Raw genomic sequence first — 18,092 nt, 5'->3', positions numbered from 1 at the left:
AAAACATTTAAAGGACCTACATATGAAAGACAGGTCTAGAAATTTATTTTAAGCAGGAAGAAATAGATACCTTTGCCTTAGGAGTTTCAAAGGACAGAGATTAAGAAGAAATTGAGTAGTTATCTTACAATTAATGATTTCTATTCAATGAAGGACACAATAGACACAATTTAAAAACACATGCCCACTTAGGAAAGAATATTTGTAATTTCTAAAACTGACAAGGTATCAATAATCAGAATGTGCAATGAAAATGAGGAAAGAAAAAGGTAGCATCCACAAGAGAAAAGGGGCCAAGGGTATAAGTAGGCATTTACAAATGAGGCTCCTGAGCATTTGAAAAAATTATCACACTTATTAGAAACTAGAGAAACTTAATTAAAACTGTGTGATACTACTATACATTTAATAGTATCATAGTTATACTGCCAGTAGTAACAACTGGCAAAAGTTAGGGTGACAAGTCTTCCAAATGGAGGTGAAGAGATAGTTACACAAAAAGACAGCTCTTGTTAATGTGGACTGGTGTAATGATTCAATCTGGCTGATACTAAATTTAAGTATACATGTATGCTACGAAGTAATTTCCCTCTTGGATAGGTCTTCCCAAGAAATTCTCACATAGGTCCGTAAGTGAACATGTGTGTTCATTTCATTGTTTCTGGCAGTAGGAATGGGAAGAGTAGATAGATGAAATGTTGGGAAAAAAGGTAGAGGCAAACCGAGAGACAGACTCTTAACTATACAGAACAAACTGATGGTTGCCAGAGGGGAGGTATGTGTGGGATGGGTTAAATAGGTGATGGAAGGGGCACCTGCCTGGTTCAGTCAGTAGAGCAATACAACTCTTGATCTAGGGGTTGTTGAGTTCACTCCCCATGTTGGGTGTGAAGCCTACTTAAAAAAAATAAATAAAATCTTAAATGAATAGGATAGAATAGAATAGAATAGAATAGAATAGAATAGAATAGAATTAAGGAGTGCACTTACTGTGATGAGTACCAGGTATTGTATGTAAGTGCTGAATCACTAAATTATACACCCGAAACTAATATTACACTGTATGTTAACTAACTCGGATTTAAATACAAACTTTAAAAAAATGTGGGTGCAGAAAATGGAGTTCTATAAACTAGATAAGATGGGTGGATAAATCTTAAAAACATACAGCTGAGTGGATAATATAAACACCAGGATAAATTTTATGACACAGTATCACTTATATAATAAGTAAAAACACATGTGCACAAACTGCATCATACTACATTCAAGATTTCAATTGACTTGTACATTGGGAAGAATTTCTGTGTCTGCTCTGTGTACCATGTTGCATTAAGCCAGGCACAGTTCTTAGAGGATGATTTCCCAGAATTTGGAACACAAAAACATTAAAAAAGACACAAGAATACTGTAATTATTATTCCACTGACTTCTGGGTTTCAATGTTGTTGAAGCAGTGAACCAAATCCAAAATACTGCATTATTTTCCTACAGGAAAATAATGTGATTTTCCATGAATTCAGTCACATACTTAAAGAAAAAAAAAGAGTGCACGACTATAGAACTATTTAATAGTGATAACCAATAAATTCAAATGTATGGATCGTTTTTTTTAATATCTGGATTCAAAAAAATTTAGGCATATTTCACACAATAGTAAAATTTTTTTCAACCCGGCTTGAATATAAATTGTTATTAAACAAAGATTTTTCCTTTTCCTTTTTTCTTTTAAGTTTATTTATTTAAGTAATCTCTACACCCAACCTTGGGCTTAAACTCATGATCCTGATATCAAGACTTGCACGCTCTTCTGACTGAGCCAGCCAGGTGCCCCCTAATTTTATTTTTCTTAAACATAATTGCACAATATCTTTAGGCTTTAAAAATGTTCTTAACAGGGGTACTTGTTGGTTCAGGCAGTGGAGCATGTGACCCTTGATCTCCTGGTGGTGAGTTCAAGCCCCACATGGGGGGTGGAGCCTACTTAAAAAACATGTTCTTATCAGTAAGAGATAGATACTAATATATTTATATGTGAAAGTACATCCCTGGAATTTGCTTTAAAATAGTCGAGGTAAAAATGAGAATGTGTTAGAGGAAATAAGTGGTCTTGGCCAGTTCAAGAAGGAATGAAAAATAAAGAGAAGGTATACAAATTGGAAAGAAGAAATAAAATGGTTGTTACTTACAATTAACATGATTTTTTAAAGTTTACTTATTTTGAGAGAGAGTGAGCAAGCAGGAGAGGGGACAGAGAGAGAGGCAGAGAGAGAGAATCCCAAGCAGGCTCCATGCTGTCATTGCAGAGCCCAACTCGGTCCTCAATCTCAGGAACCTTGAGATTATGACCTGAGCGAAAACCAAGAGTCAGTCCCTTAACCGGCTGAGCCACCCAGGCACCCCACTTAAATTAACATGATTAAGTGTATAGAAAGTCCAGATGAATGTGGTGTTAACACTGAAATTTATAGATGAGTTTGGCAAATGAAGTTTCTGTCATTTCAAGTATTACATATATACATATACATATATACATATATACATTTCATATGTACATATATATACATATATATACGTATATATACACGTATACATTACATATATATACATATATACGTATATATACGTATATATTACATATATATACGTATATATACATATATATTACATATATATATATATATATATATATATATATATATATATATTGTTGTTGTTAGAGAAAGTAGTACAAGCAGGGGAGAAGGGCAGAGGAAGAGAGAGAATCTTAAGCAGGTTTCACACTCAGCTCAGAGCTGATGCCAGGCCTGATTCCATGACCCTGGGATCATGATCTGAGCCAAAATCAAGAGTTGGACGCTCAACTGACTGAGCCACCCAGACACCTCTACAAATATATTTTTATAAAGGTGTTTACAATATCATCATAGTATCTCATGATGTTCTCTTTAATTTCTGATACTTGCTATTTTTCATATATGTCTTTTTTAAAAATCATTCTCACCATACTTTTATCAATTTCATTGCTTTCCCCATGGGGTGATCTTTTGACCTTCTGTGGAAGGCGGGATCCACTTAATTTTATTGGTACTTCGCTAATCTGCTCTTATTTTCTTCTATCTGCTTTCTTTGGTTTTGTTATTCGTTAATTAAATGTCTGAGATTAGTTTTTTCCAGAGGGATTTTCAGCTTCTCCTCTATTTTAATACATGCATTTAAGGCTCAACATTTTCCCCCTATGTGTGTACCTGTTAAAATCTCCAGTTCCAACTGAGTTTGAATCTTTCTCTGTCATAGTTCAATTTTCGCTTTATAAAATACAAACTGAAGTTATTACTTTCTGGTACCTCGAAACTTTTATCATTACGAAAAGTGGCCCTATGCCAAGTAATGTTTTTCCCCCTTAAAGTTCACTTGGCCTAATACTGATATGACAAATTTTATAATGATAGGAATAATTTGAGGCTTAGGATGATGACCGACATCTTCCCGTACAAAGGATTTCCACTCGCTTCTGCAAGGGTTAGAGGATGTCAACAATTCACTTTCATGCAGTTTCAAGGACTGAGCTGATTTAACGTTTGCCAATGAAAGCCCAGTTTCCTTTTGCTCCTATTCCTATGGTGGAGCTCTTTGGGATTTACTAGGAAGCATCTGTGGTTTAAAAAAAAAAAAGGATTTACGTGCTTTAGTCCCTTGAGCATATCGAAAGTGCTACTTAGCTTCTCGGCTTTTCGTGAACAGAATCTACACTCTTCTAAGTGCTGAGATGACGTGCTAAAATGGCAAGGCAACTGCAGGAGACCCTCGCAGGGATCCCTGGAAGTGAAATAGAATAGTCGAGCACTTCCGCATCAGGGGCGTGGCTTTGTCTGTTTTCCGTTCCGACCTTAGGCGAAGGGTAGTCTGGAGAGCCTTGTTGTCACCGTAGCCGCAGCGCGACGCAGCTTGGCCCCTGCGGTCCAGACCTCCGTATAGTCTCGCACTCCGCAGCGACTGTAAGCCCCGGCTGTAAAGGTTTTTTCCCTGCGGCATTCTGGGAAGTGTAGTCCAGGAACTCCGAGTAGTCGCAGGTACTTCCATTCAACACGGTGGTGCTGGTGAATTCTGGGAAGTGTAGTCCAGGAGCTCCGGTGACCACAGGCACTTCCGCCCCAGGAGGACGCCGTAGCCGCCATCTTTTCTCTGATTGTAGGGTTGCGGGTCCGCTGTGCACGACCCGTTCAAACTTCCCCGGAACGCCGCCGGGGCCAGCAGCCACCAGCCTTTCATTGGGAGAGAAAGAGGAGCAGCGGCTAAAAACGGAGGTTAGATGGTCGAGGGGGTGTGATTTGCGTTTTCCTGGGCGGAGCTTCTTTGCGTTGGGGAAGTGCCCGGGATGGGGCGGGTTCTGGTTGTGCTTCCCCGGGTTAGAGGGTCTCCCGGGCTCTCTGCACCTGTGTCCTGGCTCCCCACCTACGACCACCCCCTCTTCATGCGGTATCGCATTGGGTGAGTTACTTAATCCCTCTATGTCTTGGTTTGCTGTTTTGTAAAAGGGGAGTAAAAGTAATACCTTCCTAATACAGTGCCGTGGGGAGAAAACCAAGAGAGTACAAGCAAAAGATTTAAAACTACCTGGCGGGAGGGTTGTGGTTATTAATACTACTGTAATTATCCGAGAAGCTCCCGTTTCTCAGACTCTGCGAGCCCAGGATGCTGAATTGTCCTGGACTCCTGACCTTTTTTTGGAAGGAGAGGGTTGCTTCTAGTTGATACCGGGGAATGTGATTTATTGGGAATGGAAAGAATACTGGTATTTCACAACCTCCTTTCCTTCCCCAGCCCTGACTTCTCAACAAGCACTGCAGGGAGGAGGCAACAGAGCCCCACGTGAGTAGGACTTGCCATTCTTCTACCAAGATAGTCACCTAAACTGGAGAAAGTGTGGGACACGCACTTGGGCATGGGTGATGATTACAACTGAGCCTTCGTTGCAGAGTTCCGTTCTAAAAGCTTTACATAGATGAACACATTCCCCCCTCACACAATGGCTCTTTGAAGTACTGCTGTTTTTCCTACTTAAAAAAAAATTTTTTTTTAATATTTTTAATTTACTTTTGAGAGAGACAGAGCAGGAGCAGGAAGAGGGGCAGAGAGAGAGGGAGACACAGAATCCGAAGCAGGCTCTATCTAGGCTCTGAGCTGTCAGCACAGAGCCTGACACGGGGCTCGAACCCACGAACCCTGGGTATGATGACCTGAGCCAAAGTCAAATGCTTCACGGACCTAGGTGCCCCCATGTTTTTCCTGCTTTAAAGATGAGGAGAGACTGAGGTGGAGAACATAGCCCATTTGTCCATGGGCATCCAGGTAGTAGGAGGCAGAGCGGGACATTCTGAAGCCATCACCTGAGTTCATGAATCTCTTTGATATATTCTCCTTGAGCATAAGGAACTGGCTAGAATCATTGTGAAAACATTTTGGGACTTGACTGCAGGGACCTTGAGAGCAAGGTTTAGGGTATTCTAAGAATTTCTTATATTTTTTTAAACCGTTTTTTAAGTGTATTTATTTTGAGAGTGCGTGCGCGCAGGTGGGGGAGGGGGAGAGGGAGAGAGAATCCCAAGCAGGCTCCCTGCTATCAGCGCCGAGCCCAGCTTAGGGCTTGATCCCACAAACCATGAGATCATGACCTGAGCTGAAACCAAGAATCTGATGCTTAACCTACTGAGCCACCTCGGTGTCCGAAATCTCTAAAGTAGATTTTTGTCTGTGTCATTTGTTTTAAATAATATACATATTTTTTAATTTTTAAAAGCTTATGTATCTGAGAGAGAGAGCAAGCACAAGTTGGGGAGGGGCAGAGAGAGAGAGAGAGAGAGAGAGAAAATCCCAAGCAGGCTCTGCACCGTCAGCACAGAGTCTGATGTGGAGCTCGAACTCACGAACTGTGAGATCATGACCTGAGCCAAAGTCAAACACTTAACCAACTGAGCCACCCAGTCGCCCCTAAATAATACTTATATCATAGAAGTAACCTAATCATTATGGAAAATACAGAAATGCATATAAATACAAATGTTAACTACCCATAACCTTGGAATGTAACAGTAACAACAACAACATTTTAGCCTGTCTGGTTGCTCTATGTATATTTGTGTTTAGTGGAGGTTGCTTTCTTTGGGCCAGATGGGATACTGCCGTGCTCCTGAAACTGTGGCCCACAGAGCAGTGGCCTTGGCATCACTTGGGTAGAAATGCTCATCCTTGAGCCCCTTCCGAGACCTTTTATTTAAACTTTCTGCCCATGGGACCCAGGAATCTGCATTCCAGCAAGATTCTGGGGAGATTCCTGTGCACGTGAAAATTCCAGAAGCTCAGGAAAAGGCTCTTGTCTGGAAGCTGAGACCTGGAAAATGGACCTTGCTGGAGGTCACAGATAAAACTGAGCTGGGTGCACCATAGCCCCGCTCAGTCCAGTGATTTCTCCCCCTCCCTCCCCCCCCCCCCCCCCCCCCCCGACTCATTCTTGTCAGCTGTCGTGTCTGCTTGGAGTGTATTGACTTGAGCAGAAGGCAGCTGGCAAGTGTAGAGTCAAACTGGAGGGAACTGGAGGATGTGTGTACTTTGGGGAGTGAATTTGTTGCCATCTTTTGTAATAGAGAAATTCTTCCGGAAGTTTGAAGATCAGCTAGTAGTTACTGTTAACATAAGATATTTTTGTTATAGTCACCTTTATCAGAACTATTATTATTACTATCCTTTTTTTTTTTTTAATGTTTATTTTTGAGAGACAGAGTGTGAGTGGGGGAGGGGCAGAGAGAGAGGGAGACACAGAATCCGAAGCAGGCTCTAGGCTCTGAGGTGTCAGCACAGAGCCCGACGCAGGGCTCAAACTCACGAACTGTGAGATCATGACCTGAGCCGAAGTCAGACGCTTAACCGACTGAGTCACCCAGGAACCCCATTACTGTTCTTATAGCTATGACTATTTCCTATTTTCTTTCACTTTTTTTTTTTTAAATATATTTTTTAAATGTTTATTTATTTTTGAGAGAGAAAGAGAGAGCCCGGGAAGGGCAGAGAGAGAGAGAGAGAGAGAGAGAGCGAGGGGGGGGGGGAGGGAATCCCAAGCAGGCTTCACACTGCCAGTGCAGACAGAGCCCGATGTGGGGCTTGAACTCAGGGACCGCAAGATCACGACCTGAGCTGAAATCAAAAGTGGGACACTTAACCAACTACGCCACCCAGGCACCCCTCACTTTTTCTTTTTATGTACCTTCAAACTTCTAGAAAAGTTGCAAAAATAGCATAACGAAGTCTCATATCTTCATCAGATTCATCAGTTACTAACTTATATTTTGTCTATTTGCTCTGTCAGTGAGTGTCAGCCCCAAACCACCAGGGACGTCTCTGTAATCAAAGCATTAGGTTGGTTTCAGCTTGTGGGAAGCAAGGAAGCCCACACACCCAGGGTGTCTTGGTAAGAGGCTGTTAAGTGGGGCTGCTTACAGGGTTTTTGCCTTGTGTAAACTGAGTTGGGGAGTTTTAAGCAGTGAGAGTTTGATCTGGTTTGGATGCTGTCAGGAAGCAGAAGCAATTTGATGACTGAATGTTGTAATAATTTTTGTCTAGTAGATGGGAGAAACAAAATGAGACTGCAGTTGTCACTATTAATAAACTAGTCACTCACGTTAGCTGGGGGTGGGCTACAACAAAGAATGTCTTTGTGTCTGTGTTCCAAAGTGTCTCAGCCTCTTTAAAAAAAATTTTTTTAAATGTTTATTTATTTTTGAGAGTGAGAGAGAGAGCACGAGCAGGGGAGGGGCAGAGGGATCAAAGGGTCTGAAGCAGGCTCCATGCTCCAGGCTCCGAGCTGTCAGCACAGAGCCCAACACGGGGTTTGAACTCCTGGACCGTGAGATCATGACCTGAGCCAAAGTTGGACGCTTAACTGACTGAGCCACCCAGGCATTCTGTGTCTTGTCCTCTTCCTGTTCATCATGATCACTGAGTGGCCCTGTCAGATTCTCACTGATCGGTGGCAACACCAAGCTCTAGCTGTTTGCTGCTGTTAGCTTTCAAGGCCCCCCCCCCTTTTTTTTCTCTTTCACAGCTTTATCATACTTGTATATTGTTATGTTTTTTTGCTGAACCATTTGAGAGCGAGCTATAGACTGATCAATATGGAATTAATTATGATGATAATGTACTGTTATCTAATCCACAGTACAAATTTCAGTTTTTTTCAGTTCTTCCAAGAAAGTCTTTGAGAGCAATTTCCTTTTTCTAGTTCAGGGTTCAGTCCTGTGATATGCGTTGAACTTAGTTTTTGTTTTATTAGTCTTTATTCTAGAATGATTCTGGGGCGCCTGGCTTGCTCAGTCTGTAGAGCATGCAACTCCAGATTTTGGGGTTATGAGTTTGAGCCCCTTGTTGGATATAAAGATTACTTAAAACTTGGGGCGCCTTGGGTGGCTCGGTCAGTGGAGTGTCTGACGTCGGCTCAGGTCATGATCTCTTGGTTCGTGGGTTCATGCCCCACATCAGGCTCTGTACTGACAGCTCAGAGCCTGCAGCTTGCTTCAGATCCTGTGTCTCCCTCTCTCTCTTCTCCTCCCCTGCTCACATGCTGTCTCTCTCTCTCTCAAAAATAAACATTAAAAAAAAATTTAAAAAACCTCGGGACACCTGGATGGCTAGTTGGGTAAGCGTCCGACTTCGAGTCAGGTCATGATGTCACAGTCCATGAGTTCAAACCCCGCGTCGGGCTCTGTGCTGACAGCTTGGAGCCTGGAGCCTGCTTCGGATTTTTCTCTTTGCCTGTGTCTCTGCTTCCCCCCGCCCCATTAAACATTAAAATAAACATTAAACATTAAACGTTTGAAAAAACTTTTTAAAGGTTACCTAAGACAAAAAGAATAATTCCTCAGACTTCATTTATGTAATTTAGATGATGGTATTCTTGAAGGATATTGGCAAATTATTTTGTAGAATGTCCCTCTTTTTTGGTTTATCTGATATTTGTTTATGATTTGATTCAGGCTGTACGTTAGCAACAGGGATGTTACAGAAGTCAGTGGTAAGGCCACCTTCTTGGTGCATCACGGGAGGCACCTGTCAGTTTGTTGGTTTGACCCAACTGCTGGTGTCAAATTTGTTTTCTTGGGTAAGGTGTCTGCCAGGTTCCTGTTTTCCCTTTTGCAGTTAATATTTTATTTATTTATTCCCAAACTTTCACCATTTTTTGGCATCCATTGATGATATTCTAACTATCTTTCTTTCATTCTACTTTTTTTACCTTGCCTTCTGCCAGAGGGGGAACTTTTTCTTCCTACCTATTTATTTCTTATACATTCCTTTATTTGTAACAGTATGGTTACAACTCAGATGTCTGTCTTTTTTATTTAAATTAGGTCAGGACTGTCAACCTATTTTTTGTTGTAGAAGCTTGGGTTTTATTAGTTTTCTTCATCTCCATGCATACTTGCCAAAAGTGCACTTCCTGCTTAAAAAGAAACTTCACTTGGGGTGCCTGGGTGGTTCAGTGGGTTAAGCATCTGACTTCGGCTCAGGTCACGATCTCGCGATCCGTGAGATCCAGCCCTGCTTCAGGCTGTGTGCTGACAGCTCGGAGCCTGGAGGCTGTTTTGGATTCTGTCTCCCTCTCTCTCTGCCCAGACTCTCTCTCTCTCCCTTTCAAAAATAAATAATAAACATTAAGAAAAAAAGAAAGAAACTTCACTTATTTTTGTAACTTTTATAAAAAGTTGGCCATGTCTCTCTAAATATTGTCGTTGAGGTTTCAAATTATTAGGAAGACAACCGGAGATGTGGAGCAGTTAATAAGACTCTCACCCGACAGAGCGACAACCTTTGATCTCTGTGTATTTTAACAATATTCACTCGGTAGAGAGAATCTAAACTATAGAATCTTATTCTGCAGAATGTGTCCCTGCATTTGCAAAGAAATAAGGAACTGGCAGGGCTCTGGGAGCTTTCCACCTCTTCCGTGGTCCCAGGACGTTGGTAGCGTTATTCTCCCCCACTTGCACATGACAAAACCGAGGCAGAGAGACGTTAATGATCTGCGCGAGATGACACTGCTACTGAATAGCCTAGCCGGGATTTCAGCCCATGCACACTGACTCCAGAGCCAGCTCTTACTGGTGCGGTCTCAATTTATATCATACCCGGGATAAGAATTCCTACAGCGGAAGCTGCAGGGGCACTGTGGTGGAGCCATTTTTGTGGTTGGGCAGGTGTTCCTTGAACTATGGAAGGGATAGAGGGCGCGTATCTGGTATACACGTCTCATTCTGCTTGTGAAGCTTGTTCACCTGCGCCGTGCCGAGGAAGGAGTGCCCTTGCTGATTCACAGTGAGCCGTCCCCTAGGTTAGTGACGTACCTGACTGATTGCCACTGACTTCTTTCTCCTTTCTCAGTCTGTCTTCCTAGGATTCTGTTTCTCCAGAAGGAAAGAGAAAATGAGCTTGTTCAAGGTGAGTACGGCTTGCCTTTTTTGCTGTTAAAAATGTCCTTTTAGTCCTCCAAGGCTGGACATAAGTTCTTCTCTCTTTAGTTTTTATTTGTCTTTTAAATTTGTTAAAAAAAATTTTTTTTAACATTTATTTATTTTTGAGAGAGTGAGTGGGAGCTAGCGGGAGAGGGGCAGAGAGTGAGGGAGACACAGAATCCGAAGCAGGCTCCAGGCTCAGCTGTCAGCACAGAGCCCCATGTGGGGCTCGAACTCGCAAACCACAAGATCATGACCTGAGCCAAAATCGAAATCAAGAGTAGGATGCTTAACTGACTGAGCCACCCAGGCATCCCCATCTTCATTTTAAATATAAAGAAAAGGGGTTGGGAAAAAGGTACCTGCTTAAGTTCACACAAGAAAACCAGGGATCTGGAGGCAGAGTGTGGTGTTCAAGTGAAGACAGGTACAGGAGGAGAGAGTGTTTCATCCAGGGACCTGGCATGCCCTTTGGGTTATTTCCACATAGAATGCTACTCCTCACCTGATCCCACCTCAGTGGGACGGCAGGTGCCATCAAACACTCCTGCGGCTAAACTCTTAAATGTTTCTGGGATAATTGGCAACGTTAGTTAAAAAGTAAAACCTTTTTAGTATAGGATGCAGCGATTCAAATCCTATGGAGTTTGCTTTTTATAGTGTTCACTGAGAGGGCCGGGTGAATAGACAAGCTTTCCTTTCCATAGCAACACTTTTTTTTTTTTTTTTAGGGTTCTGTATTTATTTTGAGAGAGTGTGAGCGGGCTAGGGGCAGAGAGAGAGGGAGAATCCCAAGCAGGTTCCGCGTTGTCCGTGCAGAGCCTGATGCAGGGCTCGAACCCAAAACGCCGTGAGTGAGCTGAAATCAAGTCGAATGCGTAACTGACTGAGCCGCCCAGGTGCCCCTCATAGCAGCACTTGTGACAAGGCTGCGGGAAATCCGCGTGTGGCACTGGTAGGGTAGGAGCGGCGCTGGGAAACCTACACATTGCTCAGGGGCCAGAGCAACCTCCCCCGCCCCCCATCCTTCCCACCTCTCGCAGTGGACATCGGGTGTAAGATGGAGGTCGTGTGTGTTTGTCGTAGGAGGCAGTGACGTTCAGGGATGTGGCAGTGGCCTTCACGGAGGAGGAGCTGGGACTGCTGGACTCTGCCCAGAGGAAGCTGTACCAGGATGTGATGTTAGAAAACTTCAGGAACCTGGTCTCCGTGGGTGAGGACAGCCCCCCTCTGGAGTATCTTTGTGACCTTTGGGGGCTCTTGAGATGGTTCTCTGAGTTTGGGGAGTGAACTTTTCCATTTCCTACGGGACATAGGATGTCTCTGGTCTTTGTGAACGGGATCTTTCAGGTCTTTTTTTTTGGGTTTGGTAAAGAACTATAAATGGACTATGTATACTGCTACGCTTTGCCTATTCGATTTCAGATTTCACTCCTATCCCATTAATGCATTATAAAACTGGTTTATTGAGGTCTGTGAGCAACTTTGAATGAAATAAATAAGGTATAGGATATCAGCTTCTGAGGACGCATTGCAGCAAAAACTGGCTGAGTGCAGGAGTGTGTGAGGGCCAGTGGGAGGGATTTAGTGAACACGGACATTGGTCAGAAATAGAGCATTCAAACGTTGTTTCAATAGTACATATCTTTAGGTATGTATTTGGGTCATGAAATAAATGCTATGTATTTAGCTTTTGGGTCATGATTTAAAACAGGTTGGAAAAACACAACTTTCGATGCCTCGAATATGCAGTTGGAACTCAAAAAGTTTCCAGTAAATTTTAGCCCTCGTGTGTTCGTTCTTTGTTTTTAATTTTTTTTTTAACGTTTATTTATTTTTGAGAGAGAGAGAGACAGAGCAAGAGTGGGGGGAGGGCAGAGAGAGACACACACAGAATCTGAAGCAGGCTCCAGGCTGTCAGCGCTGAGCCCGATGCGGGGCCCGAACTCATGAACTGTGAGATCATGACCTGAGCCGAAGTTGGCCGTTTAACTGACTGACCCACCCAGGCGCCCCTCTCGTGTGTTCGTTCTAACTCGTGACTTTGCATGTTCTTAGGACACCAATCCTTGAAACAAGATAAATGGCGTATAGAAAGAGAAGAGAAGCTTTGGTCGATGAAGACCGCAGCCCAGATGGAGAGAAATGTGGGTAAGAACCAAGCACGTGTGAGTTCTGACAGTTTCCTGACCATCCTTGTTGTTTCTCGCCACCCCTGTGCTGTTGTCCGTGTCCAGTGGCCACAGCTCTTTCCTGGATTGTGTGACTGCTCCTACAGTCTGTTCTTCAAGTAGCAGCCAGAGTGATCCTTTGTAACTTCAGGCCAGGTTAGGCTAGTCTTCTGTTCAGAATTCTCTTACGGCTTCGTTTACGTAGAATGAGAACCACTGACAACAGCCTCCGGAACGTCCTCTGTGGTCTGCCGTTCATCCCCCACTGCCTTTCCGAATACATCTGTCCTCCCTCTTGCCCCATCTTTTCTGCCTACAGCGTCCGCTCTGCCGTTCCCCAGACCCGCAAAGGAAGCTTCTGCCTCAGAGCCCTTCACTCGTTCTCCTCTCTGCCTGGAATACTCTTCCACCTCCAATCCTTCAGGCCCCTTCTCTCCTTCTTTTGGGTCACTCAGTTTTAATATCATGTTTGGGCTCTGACCACCCTGTCAAAAATGCCTTCCCCTCTCTACTCTCTGTGCCCTGCTTTATTCTGTGTCTGAGCCCTGGTCCTCACCTCACATATATTTTTGTTCATTGCTTATTACCTTTCTCTCCTCACTAGAGTGTAATTTTTAAAAGTGGGGGGATTTTTCTGTTTCTTGTTCACTATCCTTAGTGCTTAGAACAGTCCTGGTACATGGCAGGGGATCTGTAAATATTTGTTGAATAAATGAATGAGTTCCCGTAGAGGGAAACCTGCCTTCCATGGAGATAGCTGATAGGTGGTGAACAGATCCACATGAATAGGGGATATTGCAAACCATTTTTTGTCTTTAAATAAATTCCTGACCTAATTCCGATGTTTCTGGTTCCCCTGGTATACGTGCGTGTGCATGTGTGTGTTTGCCTTTCTGTACAAATTGACCCGCACCAACTTGTACAGAAACCTATACAGAACCTGCAGCGCTGTCATTATAACCAAACTGAATAACATTCTTTCCCTGTGACTTTCCATTAGTAGCAGAGCATATTCGTTTGGGGAGGAATTTTTTTTAATTGTGAATTCTTCTGTCCAATTAGGCAGCTCCTCCATAGAAGGGAAAATATTCAGTTTCCGTGTCTCTTGTATCAGAGAATGAAAGGTCTCAGAAAATAGCAAGCTTGTGAGTTAGCCTTTCCCTTAAAAGATTTGCCCAACTGCATCCCATTTGCTGCTTCCAAAATCCACAGGTATAATAAGAAGTGGATCTTAATGTTGTTACCTCAGACATTGTGTTTGTGTATGTATTTAAATGTATGACTTTTGAAGGCGTTTCGTATAATGACACCTTTATTGCTTGTGATGATTCTCTAATCGTTTCTGATCTGTTTCTTCTAAATATTGTAAGCTATGGAATTGATTTCCCAGCTCACTAAGAAACCATTCTTCACTTTGAAAATTGTTCTTGTTGAAGACCAATGGATCTATATCCACAATTTTTCCACGCTGTCTTCAAAGAGTCGGCATTCGTCCCTGGCCTCTAAATTTGATTCTTACTTGGCAGGGTAGTGTGGGGAGGGTGATTAGGGTACATTTAGAGAGATAGTACAGGGGCGCCTGGGTGGCTCAGTGAGTTAGGTGTCCGACTTCGGCTCAGGTCATCCATGATCTCACGGCTGGTGAGTTTGAGCCCCGTGTCGGGCTCTGTGCTGACAGCTCGGAGCCTGGAGCCTGCTTCAGATTCTGTGTCTCCCCCTCTCTCTGCTCCTCCCCTGCTCATGCGCGTGTGCTCTCTCGCGCGCTCTCTCTCTCTCTCTCTCTGTCTCTCAAAAAATAAAAACATTAAAAAAAATTTTAGATAATACAAAAGTCTCAGAAGGATCTAGTGCATAAGTGTTCATGCTTTTCTTTCTTTAGCACCTTTGATTTTCTCCTCACTACCCCCTTGGTGTACTGCTGCCTCTGGTGCTGCCTTTCACTTTCTTAGTAATCTATATTTACCCGTCCTTTTCTTATTTCAAAAAATGTTTTATTTTTATTTTTTTTTTAATTTTTATTTACTTATTTATTTAAACATTAACTTATTTTTGAGAGACAGAAAGACAGAGCATAAGCAGGGGAGGAGCAGAGAGAGGGGGAGACACAGAATCTGAAGCAGCCTCCAGGCTCTGAGCTGTCAGCACAGAGCCTGATGTGGGGCTCGAACCCACAAACCGGGAGATCATGACCTGAGCTGAAGTTGGACACTTAACCAACTGAGCCACCCAGGCGCCCCTCAAAAATGTTTTTAAATGTTTATTTTTGAAAGAGAGAAAGAGCACAAGCGGTGGGGGCGGAGAGAGAGGGAAACACAGAATCCAAAGCAGGGTCCGGGCTCCGCGCTGTCTGCAGAGAGCCTGAGGTGGGGCTCGAACCCACGAATGTGAAATCATGACCCGAGCCAAAGTCGGTTGCTTAACCGACTGAGCCACCCAGGCACCCCTTATTTCAATTTTTTTTTGTTTTAATGTTTATTTATTTTTGAGAGAGAGAAACAGAGACAAGAGTGTGAGCAGGGGAGGGCAGAGAGAGAGGGAGACTCAGAATCCAAAGCAGACTCCAGGCTCTGAGCTGTCAGCAGAGCCTGATGCAGGGCTTGAACTCAAAAACCATGAGATCATGACCTGAGCCGAAGTCGGACACTCACCCGACTGAGCCACCCAGGTGCCCTTTCTTTTCTTACTTCAAATACTTGTAAAAGTTCTTTGGCTCCTCTGTCCTGTTCACACTTAAACTGGGATTTATAATTCTAATTATCATCATCATCATCATCATCATCATCATCTCAGACCTCAAACTGGGATTCATCTATGCATGCGCTTCTCGAGTGCCTGCTAACTGCGACGCACTGTCAAAAGCTGTCAACACTGCAACACGCTTGTCCTTACTGATCATGCATTGTGGTGGGAAAGACCTGTCATTTCTGACATGATTTAAATGGTATGTCAGATGGCAGTAATTTTGTTTCAAGTAGGTTTCATTGATGCTAAGCGGTTGGGAGTTTAATGGACTACCTCTTGGTTTCTATCAGTATATAAGCCAGAGTATTTCATACGTGGTGAAAAGATAAGCCGGACCATCCTGAGGTTCAGTAAAGTCTTGTACTGTGTCCTAAGTGTGAAATCTTGACCCTGAACAGTGCTTTCACTTGTCCTCATGTCTGAATTCTGTCCCTATAGGAGGGAACAGTCAAAGTGAGCTGAGGACTCTTCAAGACAGAGGACCACGTGAAGAGCTTTCCTGCTGGCAAATCTGGCAACACATCGCAAGTGACCTAACCAGATGGCAGAACTCCATGAGAAATAGTTCTCAGTTTCACAAGCAGGGTGATTCCCCCTGCCAGCTTGGAGCGGGACTGTCTATTCAAATTTCTGAAGATGAGAACTGTATGCTAAATTGTAAAGTGGCTGGTCCCGGTGGTACTGAAAACTCAGAGTTTCCAATTCTGAGAGTCCAGGACTCTTGGAGGAAAACGTCTTTGACTGAGTCGCAGAGTTACCAGAACAGATATCAGCAAACGTCCATGAAAAATCATCTGTGTCGGTGTAAACGAGATGTTGACGCGATCGGTTGGATTTCACATCCCCTTGATCATGGAATACACAGAAGTGACAAATCTTACTGCCACGATGATTATGAGAAAGACGGCGTGAAGGTTTCAGCATTGAACCAGGATAGTGTGATTCACACAGGACAGAAACCTTACCGATGTAATGAATGTGAAAAAACCTTCAGTGACCTCTCCACCTTTGATCTTCATAAACAGTTACACTCAAAGGTGAAGCCTCATACATGTAGTGAGTGTGGGAAAGGCTTCCGTTATAGCTCAGTTCTTCGTATTCATCAGAGAGTTCACGTGGGACAGAAAGGCTATACGTGTGGTGAGTGCGGCAAGGGATTCGGTCAGAACCCACTTCCGCAAACCCATCGGAATGTCCACACTGTAGAGAAGCCATTCAGATGTGAGGACTGTGGGAAAGCCTTTGGTCGTAGATCAGCACTTACTGTTCATTGCAAAGTCCACACAGGAGAAAAACCTTACAGTTGTGAGGAGTGTGGGAGGGCCTTCAGTCAGGCCTCTCATCTGCAGGACCATCAGAGGGTCCACACTGGGGAGAAACCATTCAGATGTGATGCGTGTGGTAAAAGCTTCAGTCGGAATTCACATCTTCAATCCCATCAGAGAGTCCATACAGGAGAGAAACCATACAAATGTGAGGAGTGTGGGAAGGGCTTCATTTGTAGCTCAAATCTATACATTCATCAGAGGGTCCACACAGGAGAAAAGCCCTACAAATGTGAGGAGTGTGGTAAAGGCTTTAGTCGGCCTTCAAGTCTTCAGGCCCATCAGGGAGTCCACACTGGAGAGAAATCCTACATATGTAACGTGTGTGGTAAAGGCTTTACTCTGAGTTCAAATCTTCAAGCCCACCAGAGAGTCCATACAGGAGAAAAACCATACAAATGCAATGAGTGTGGGAAGAGCTTCAGGAGGAACTCCCATTATCAAGTTCATCTGGTAGTCCACACAGGGGAGAAACCCTACAAATGTGAGGTATGTGGGAAGGGCTTCAGTCAGAGTTCCTATCTTCAAATCCATCTGAAGGCCCACAGCGTGGAGAAACCTTACAAGTGTGAGGAATGCGGGCAGGGCTTCAATCAGAGTTCCCGACTTCAGATTCACCAGCTGATCCACACCGGAGAGAAGCCACACAAATGTGAAGAGTGTGGGAAGGGATTCAGTCGTAGAGCAGATCTCAAAATTCACTGCAGAATCCACACAGGAGAGAAACCGTATAATTGCGAGGAGTGTGGGAAGGTATTCAGGCAGGCCTCGAATCTTCTGGCTCATCAGAGAGTCCACAGCGGAGAGAAACCTTTCAAGTGTGCGGAGTGCGGGAAGAGCTTTGGTCGCAGTTCACACCTGCAAGCCCACCAAAAAGTGCACACTGGAGAAAAGCCGTACAAGTGTGAGGAGTGTGGGAAGGGCTTCAAGTGGAGCTTGAATCTGGACATGCATCAGAGGGTCCACACGGGAGAGAAACCCTACAAGTGTGGGGAGTGTGGGAAGCACTTCAGTCAGGCCTCGAGTCTTCAGCTGCATCAGAGCGTCCACACCGGAGAGAAACCGTACAAATGTGATGTGTGCGGCAAGGTCTTCAGCCGCTCTTCACAGCTACAGTCTCATCAGAGAGTTCACACGGGGGAGAAACCTTACAAGTGTGAGACCTGTGGTAAGAGCTTCAGCTGGCGATCCAACCTTACCATTCATCACAGAATCCACGCCGGTGATAAATCTTACAAAAGCAGTAGGAGTGGTAAGAACAGCAGAGAATCTACACAGGAAAATAGTTGCATAAAATGATGTTTTAAAAAGAAAACCCCAGTGTCCCGTGAATTCTTCCAATCATGAAGTTCAAA

General features: G+C 43.7%; 1 protein-coding gene and 1 non-coding gene across 4 annotated transcripts in view; one reads left to right on the top strand and one right to left on the bottom strand.

The window, feature by feature from the left end:
- LOC122208111 (zinc finger protein 227-like) overlaps nucleotides 1-18,092 on the top strand; it is a 74,806-nt gene that overhangs the window by 24,181 nt on the left and 32,533 nt on the right. Inside the window, exons 1-4 of one of the 3 annotated variants that reach the window (XM_042918795.1) lie at nucleotides 10,451-10,485; nucleotides 11,586-11,712; nucleotides 12,558-12,650; nucleotides 15,851-17,959. In XM_042918795.1, the coding sequence (XP_042774729.1) occupies nucleotides 10,471-10,485; nucleotides 11,586-11,712; nucleotides 12,558-12,650; nucleotides 15,851-17,959 (2,344 nt within the window). In that variant the 5' untranslated portion in view covers nucleotides 10,451-10,470. Of the gene's footprint in view, nucleotides 10,486-11,344; nucleotides 11,455-11,585; nucleotides 11,713-12,557; nucleotides 12,651-15,850; nucleotides 18,053-18,092 lie in introns of those variants that run through there. The other 2 variants (XM_042918784.1, XM_042918791.1) reach the window with 2 other exon arrangements.
- TRNAQ-UUG lies at nucleotides 15,026-15,109 on the bottom strand. Its single transcript has one exon. It is a non-coding gene; the product is annotated as a tRNA-Gln (tRNA).

The sequence above is a fragment of the Panthera leo genome, chromosome E2 (genome assembly GCF_018350215.1).
Source record: "Panthera leo isolate Ple1 chromosome E2, P.leo_Ple1_pat1.1, whole genome shotgun sequence".
NCBI classification, from domain to species: domain Eukaryota; kingdom Metazoa; phylum Chordata; class Mammalia; order Carnivora; family Felidae; genus Panthera; species Panthera leo.
Note: the sequence above shows the minus strand (reverse complement) of the source record. Positions and strands in the feature narration are given on the sequence as shown.